Here is a 7,502-nt window from a genome sequence, read left to right as displayed (position 1 = left end):
ATATTGTAAATAAATAAATAAATAAATAAATAAATATTCACAAAAGTCAGAAGATTTAAGTTAAATTCCAGATATGAAGATATGGATACCTTTTCGACAATCCGTTTGTGATTCACTTAAGATGATTAAAGCGAACCACCACAACCACAAATACACACATCAGATGACAAATGTTTTCTTTGTGAGCGTGACTTTACCTTTGTCACTGTTGATACGAAAACATGAACGTGCTTCTCTCAAGCAAGGCTGTTAATAAGTAGAAGATACTTTTGGGGTGTTGTAATAGTTGAGGAGGTTAACTGTTGGAACTTTTAGGGTTATCTAGGCGGAATTCTAGCAGTCCTTAAAACATGTCAAGCGCCGTTGTAATATGCTCGTTTTCAAGTCAATATTTGAACCAATATTTGCTTCCTTTCTCCTTAAGTAGATCATGTTTCAAACTTGTTTTCCCAAGTCGGGAATATCTGACTATCATAATCAAGCCAAATAAATTTTCTTTGAAGCAGATTCTATTTTTCCCCCCCACTGCACATATTCCAAGTGTCTTTTTGTCTCTGGCATGTTTTTGTAAAAACACACCAAACAGCAACAAATATGCATAGCACACTTAACCGCCCCCCCCCCCCCCCTATTTTTTATCTTGCTGAAATCAGGACATTTGGCTGTTGGAGCAATTGCAAGTCCGGGTTTGCAGAATGGTTGTCTCTTTTATTCAACCCCAACTCAAAGATATCATTAAAAAGCAGCAAACTGAAGCTTTCAAAACAAACGTAGCAATCCGCTCGCCTGTCACCATGGCAACCATCATCTCCTGCACTCCCTCCTCCTCTTCTCTCCCCGTCCCCTCTCGCTCTGCTCCAGACGGCATATGGGAACAAGGCAGGGGGGGTTGACAGCTCCCATCATGCTTTGCAGTCGGAAGCAGGAAGAATCTTGAATGAGATGAAAAGATGTCGGATGGAATAACGACACAAGAGGAGACCCAATGCCCCCCTCGTGCCATTCAAGCTCCTCTCAGGGTGAGTCCTCCCTCTTGCCACTTCTTAACAATCCCCTCGGCAGGTGTAAACTCTGAAAGAAACATTGATGGTTGACACAATGTGATGAGCTGATCTTCTCATCTTGTGGTGGTTTGTCAGTGGAAGAAGGAGGAACATTCATCAGAAACGTTGCCACATCTATTTGTCTAAGTGTAGCATTCACGTGTATTTAGAATGGAACATCTCCTCCCTTTGACTATCTTCAATCTGCCGTGAGAGGATTATTATTAGATGGGGAATCATATGCTTGATGAATAATTTTACCAAGACTGACATGAGGAATGCGATGATAGGATTAGCTCAAATACTGACAATGGGGCCTTTCTTTGTAACATGTAATGTATTCAGGGAATGAACACACATGATTGGCCAAACATATTAACTTGCGTGTCATCAATGTGTCAGTGTGAGTTGGAAACATGGTTGACGGGCTGCAGGACAAATATTGCAGTTCAGTCAAAAATTGACTCGATATATCTTCTGTAGAAATGTTAATACTTAATGCAAATGAGGATAGGACACGCCCACTTTAAGTGGCCAAGCCAGTAAAAAATGTTTGCTCAGAGGGCTGCGTTTGGCTCACTATCTGAAGCGGTTACGCTTTGTAAATACAGATGACTTAGTCGGCACATCAGACTTTGTGTTGCGCTTCGACTTGTCCAGGTGAGTACAAATGCAGAAATGCAATTTAATTGACTTTTGTTGAAATGTTTTCATTGATTTATAATTTTTTTTGTAACATATTAGTCAATGGATACAGAGAGAGGAAATTTATACCAGCAAAAAATATATATATATATATTTCAGAGAAATAGCATTTGCTTGGCAAAACATGTGCATGGACATTATACTATAACTGTAAAATAAATTAAAAATAAATTAGATTAAAATAATTAATTACGGAAATGTTTTGAAGAGCATTGACAGAAAACATTTACAATAATCATTCATTCTTTATTTGCGTTATTCATTCACTTATCCGATGTTGGAGAAACTTGATAATTATATTACTAGAATATTTGAACCTCATGTAAATGAATCGTTTGTTTTTTTCAAATGTTGACTTGAAATATCGTACATGAGAATAAGCCCTGTCCACAAAATTCTTAGCATTACTCAGGTCCTTTGTACCACATGATGAAAACCGGTACACACTGATTGGACACAGTCAAAGAACAGAGTTGACCCATTGTTTTCGTCTTTTTGACGCCGTGATCAATCTTGGCGCCACTTACAAAAGATCATCAGGGTGTCTCCTCCCATGCTCAACCATTTATCAGGTTCTTTTCTAATAAGTAAGAAAGTCCAAGATTAGCTACAACTGTAATTTATTGATAGTCTTCTGGCTCTGTGGGTGAACCTTTCTACATTGATTGTGTCAGATCACAAAGCAAACGTAACTTCTCCTTTCAAGTCAAAATGGCTTCTTTAGGGTAACAGAACATGAGGAACCCAGGGAAGAAATTTATTTTGCACGATTGTCACGTCACATACATCAACATTGACGTGATAGTAATTTATTACTGACTACCTCAGCAGTTTATCGGTCCTTAACAACTTCAAAACATGCCCGCATAGGACTGTTGTGATGAGGCCGATAATGGATGGCATTTAGTGTTTTACAGCTACTGGGACGTTGTGTCATTCTCTGCTCCTGAAACTTTGTGGCAACTGTGAGATAAAAACAGTTTTTGGATTGAATTATCGTTTTCCTGAAGTCAGGTTTTACTCAGGGTCACTAAGATATAAGATATAATCTCTTTAGCCACTTTATAAAAACCAACAGTTCGATCTAGAAGAGTCCAAAAATACAAGTGGTTCATGAAGCAAATTTGAAGTTTCGTTTTTCCCATCATTGCAAAACAGTTTCTCAATGTCATGGATTTTCACCTGTAGGAAATACATGGGGGGCGGGGTTACTAAGGTTATCTTGAGGATAATTAAGAGAATTGGGGTCACGAGGGAGTACTTCAATATTTATGTGCTTTTTTCTCTGGATCTCCAAGGAGCACTGCCGACCTCCCCGTCATCGACCCCGCCGCTCTTCTCTTCATTTGCCACACACTCTCTCCATCTGACACCATGGAGGAGGTCAGCTCGACACCACCTCTGTTGGAGCGGAAGGCTCATCACACACAGCCCACACTTTCCATCCTCAAGTCCAAGCTGCGGCAGAATCTGAGCTGCTCTGCCACCCGAGTCCGCTCCACTTTGTCGGGCTTCTTCCCTGTAGTGCGCTGGCTGCCCAAGTACAAACTGCGAGAGTATGTTTGTGGCGACGCCATGTCCGGCTTGATCGTGGGGATCATCTTGGTACCGCAGGCCATCGCCTACTGCCTGCTGGCTGGAGTAGAACCCATCTATGGATTGTATACTTCATTTTATGCCAACATCATTTATTTTCTCATGGGGACATCCAGACATGTTTCTGTTGGCATCTTTAGCCTGATGAGTCTCATGGTTGGACAGGTGAGCTACAGGTGTCACAAAAGATGTACTTCAAACCGAATCCAATCCATCTTGGTCTCTTTTTTTTCTCAGGTGGTCTACAGAGAAGTGTTCCTCGCTGGATTCGACCTCAACGAGGATTCTCCTGGTATTCCAGAGTTCAACGGTTCTTTCATCAACCTCACAACTCACAGTGTAGAAATTATGGGTGTGCAGTGTGGGAAGGAATGTTACGCAATTAGCGTGGCCTCGGCTCTGACGCTCCTGGCTGGTATCTACCAGGTAAAGAACCACCTTCAAGATTTCCTAGTCTTGAACATACCAGAGAATGTAAGATTTTAGTTTTCCTAATTAGCCGGTCTGACAATCTCCTCCACAGGTCCTGATGGCTGTGTTTCGGCTGGGCTTCGTCTCCGTCTATCTTTCGGCTCCCATGTTGGATGGTTTTGCCACAGGAGCTTCCTTTACTATCCTGACCGTCCAAGCCAAATACCTCTTGGGTCTGAAGATCCCTCGCCATCAGGGCTACGGAACTGTCGTTGTAACCTGGTTCAACATCTTCGCCAACATTCACAAGACCAACTTGTGTGATCTTATCACCACTGCCATCTGTATCACCGTATTGGGTAAATATGGACCAGAACTCTTTTAGGTTATAATAGCACAATGTGAGATAAGGTAGTCTCTAAATTTGGGTTTTGGGGGTTCTGTAGTGGCAGGAAAAGAGATCCAGGAACGCTACAAGGATCGTTTGAAGATCCCTCTGCCAACTGAACTGGTCGTGGTTGCCGGAGCCACGTTGGCCAGTCATTTTGGAGATCTCAACAATCAGTACGGCACCAGTGTTTCTGGTCATATCCCCACTGGCTTCATCCCTCCTCAAGTGCCCAGCCTTAGTCTGATGTCAAGAGTAGCATTGGACGCCATTCCTCTCGCGATCATCAGGTAGTTTTTAAACCAGTTCATGTTCAGATGTAGCACCTAGCTAGCTAGTAGTGATTAGTCAACAAAAATGTCATTTTATCCCCTAGCTTTGCCTTCACCGTGTCACTGTCTGAGATGTTTGCCAAGAAGAACGGCTACACGGTCCGTCCCAATCAAGAGATGTTTGCCATCGGCTGCTGTAACATCATTCCGTCCTTCTTCCATTGCTTCACCACTAGCGCGGCATTAGCAAAAACTATGGTGAAGGACTCAACAGGCTGTCAAACACAGGTGAAGTCCAAACAGAAGAAATACCGATCATAGTTTTTGTGGAATATAGTAAAAGACGTCCTCGGTGTGTTTCAGGTATCAAGTCTGATCAGCGCCTTGGTCATCCTGCTCGTCTTGCTCTTCTTCGCGCCTTTCTTCCACGCTCTCCAGAAATGCGTCCTTGCTTGTATTATTATCGTCAGCCTTCGCGGGGCACTCAGAAAGTTTAAGGACGTCCCCGCTAAGTGGCGAGCAAGCCGTAGCGATGCCGTGGTTTGGCTGGTTACCGTGTCGGCCACAGCTCTTATCAGGGTCGAGCTAGGCCTCGTTGTTGGCATCACCTTCTCGATGATCTGCGTTATCTATAAGACCCAAAACCCCAAGGTGAGTGATAGAACTGCATCGTAGAACTCTTTGTATATTTACATCAATCTACGAAACCGTTCCATTCCCTGACCTTATCCATCGTCTAACATCAGGTCTCTCTCCTGGGCCGAGCCGGCGACTCCGATCTTTACGAGGACGTGGAGGAATACCAAAACCTCGTTCCGCCAAACCGAATCCGAGTCTTCCGTTTCCAGGCTCCTCTCTACTACGCCAACAAGGACACCTTCCTGAAAGCTCTCTACCAAGCTGTTGGGGTGACGCCTTTCTTAGAAATGACCAAAAGGAAAAAGGCGGAGAAGAAAGCCAAAAAATTGTCCTTGACGCAAGCTCAGACAAACGGGGACGCTAACCATGGTGATGTTGTGGTGGGACTCTTGCAAAGCTCGGAGCTGGACTTCGACACCATCGTTGTGGACTGCTCCGCCATCCCCTTTATAGACTCCGCCGGCATGACTGCCTTTAAGGGGCTGCTGAAGGAGTTCAAGCAGATCGGCGTGGACGTGGTCCTCGCCTGCTGTAACATTTCCGTCATTGATACCTTGCACAAGGGACACTTTTTTGGGAAAGGTGGCAAAGACATGCGCAAAATGCTGTTCCACACGGTGCACCACGCCGTCCTACAATCAAACATACAGCAGCCGGACAAAAGCACGGAAGACTCTGCTCTGTAGTAGTATGTATGGTCGACCAGTTGTAACATAAAATTACTACCCTGTCACATTTGTTGCATCACGCAGTGTTCTGTTCATTCGCAACTGTCTGCATTTGTAGGAGAAGATAAAAATGAGCAAGACCAAAGCAAAACAAACCTGTCGGCTAATCATTTACTATCAGTCCAATTTTATGAACACATTGTTGCCTTAAGTTCCACTTTTAGGATGGAGCACTTTGATAAAATGCTTTTTGACTCTTCTTGACCACCGTCCTTATCAGTTGTGAGCAAAACTAAGCACATTTTGAATGTGTTATATAAGATTGGAGATATAAAGAATGCTGGCGGTGTAATCAGGTCACGTTGTTGCTGCTTGTGCGATCACAAAATGTAAGAAATTGGAAGAGAAAGGAAAAAAAACAATGATCAAAACAAATCTGAATGCAAAATACTGTTGTAAAGCTCCACTTTTGGAATGGGCGGAACAAATCTGTGGTCATTGCATTGAAACGGTTTGAAATGATTTTCAGTTTGTCACGCTGCGCAACTGTCGAGGCATCATGTCAACCATACACTGTTGAAGAGCCTGTTATTCAATAAAAATATATTTTTTACTAACACATCTACATTTCTTTTTGTCTACTTAGCAATGAAAAGCCATTATGTTGCTTTTAATATCTGATTTCTTATTTAATTGGTTAGTCCGCAATATTTCACCATCAGCCAAATCAAGATGGCGATCATTACACGTTCTCCAAAGAATTAGTTTGGACCTTTGGTTGACATGTCATTAATCACACCAATCCAGGTGACCAAAGTCTACCCGTAATGATTCAACCAAAGCCAATTATTACCAGAGAAACTAAAAATCATTTCTTAAATGGTTTAAACTCTCAACTGGGTCTCTCAAGAAAACTCTCAACAAAGCTATTCAAAGCTGATTTATGCTTTTGCATATTTTTATGTAAAAAAAAAAAGATTTGATAACCCCCAAAATTAAATGAAAAAAAAATTGTCAACAGGGGTACGGTTGGGAATTATTGAAATTGAATTTGAGCGAAATGTCATTTTTGTGTTTGGGTCTTTTTGTGCATATCTATTGGGACGTCCTAATTCCTGTTGGGATCCTTCCGTGTTTTTCCACAGGTAATTGAGAATATGAGCCATCTGTGCCACTCACCTGCAGAATGTTTGCTGGAGGAGCACACCCCTTTTAAAAGCCCTGCCTTTCCTCATTGTTCTTCTTTGTCGTTGCAAGATTGTGTCTTTTGCAGGATGTTGTAGTTATGTTGCACATTTTGATTTTATCTGTTTATTTTTGGCTTTCACGTCAATCTTTTGACTGACAAATTGTGCGGGGGTGACTTTTAGGGACTCCCTGAATATAAATATAATTCGGGGTAATGTGTCATTTGGTTTGACAAGTTTAGCAAAGTTTAGTATATGTCACACTAACAGTAACAAAGTGATGTGTGACATCCACCCATCTTCCATGATGCCATTTCGCAACAAAATTACTCCTTAAACTCTCGTCAGTGTGTCTTGTTAAACATCAGGATGTAATGCAACAGAATCTCTTGTAATTATTTAGTGCTAAGTTACACATCTACATGTTGTGTAACTTTAAAGAGGCCTTCGTTACTTAGTGTTTGTTGTTTTCTGACTAACCAAATATGGTTTAGTTTTTTAATTGCGTCTGCAAGAGACTAGATTCTCAATGCGCATGAACACTGCCCTCTGTTGTTCACATGAGGAATAACAAGGTCTAACTTTCGGAATGT

The 7,502-nt window shown here is 42.0% G+C and overlaps 1 protein-coding gene across 4 annotated transcripts; it reads left to right on the top strand.

Moving 5' to 3' along the window:
- The first annotated feature begins 869 nt into the window (after positions 1-869).
- On the top strand, positions 870-6,327 carry slc26a1 (solute carrier family 26 member 1). 4 transcript variants are annotated; one of them, XM_085926093.1, is made up of 8 exons: positions 870-1,019; positions 3,047-3,509; positions 3,582-3,770; positions 3,868-4,114; positions 4,202-4,433; positions 4,520-4,703; positions 4,779-5,066; positions 5,162-6,327. In XM_085926093.1, the coding sequence occupies exons 2-8, from the start codon at positions 3,123-3,125 to the stop codon at positions 5,738-5,740; spliced, it is 2,106 nt and encodes a 701-aa protein (XP_085782219.1). In that variant the 5' UTR covers positions 870-1,019; positions 3,047-3,122; the 3' UTR covers positions 5,741-6,327. The 4 variants fall into 4 exon arrangements, with proteins under 4 accessions (XP_085782219.1, XP_085782216.1, XP_085782217.1 ...); XM_085926090.1 differs by having other exon boundaries at positions 3,047-3,770; XM_085926091.1 differs by lacking the exon at positions 870-1,019 and adding an exon at positions 1,645-1,703 and having other exon boundaries at positions 3,047-3,770.
- The last annotated feature ends 1,175 nt before the right edge of the window (positions 6,328-7,502 follow it).

The sequence above is a fragment of the Syngnathus leptorhynchus genome, chromosome 12, assembly GCF_054491065.1.
Source record: "Syngnathus leptorhynchus isolate UIUO chromosome 12, UIUO_Slep, whole genome shotgun sequence".
NCBI classification, from domain to species: domain Eukaryota; kingdom Metazoa; phylum Chordata; class Actinopteri; order Syngnathiformes; family Syngnathidae; genus Syngnathus; species Syngnathus leptorhynchus.
This window is presented reverse-complemented; position numbering and strand designations above follow the sequence as displayed.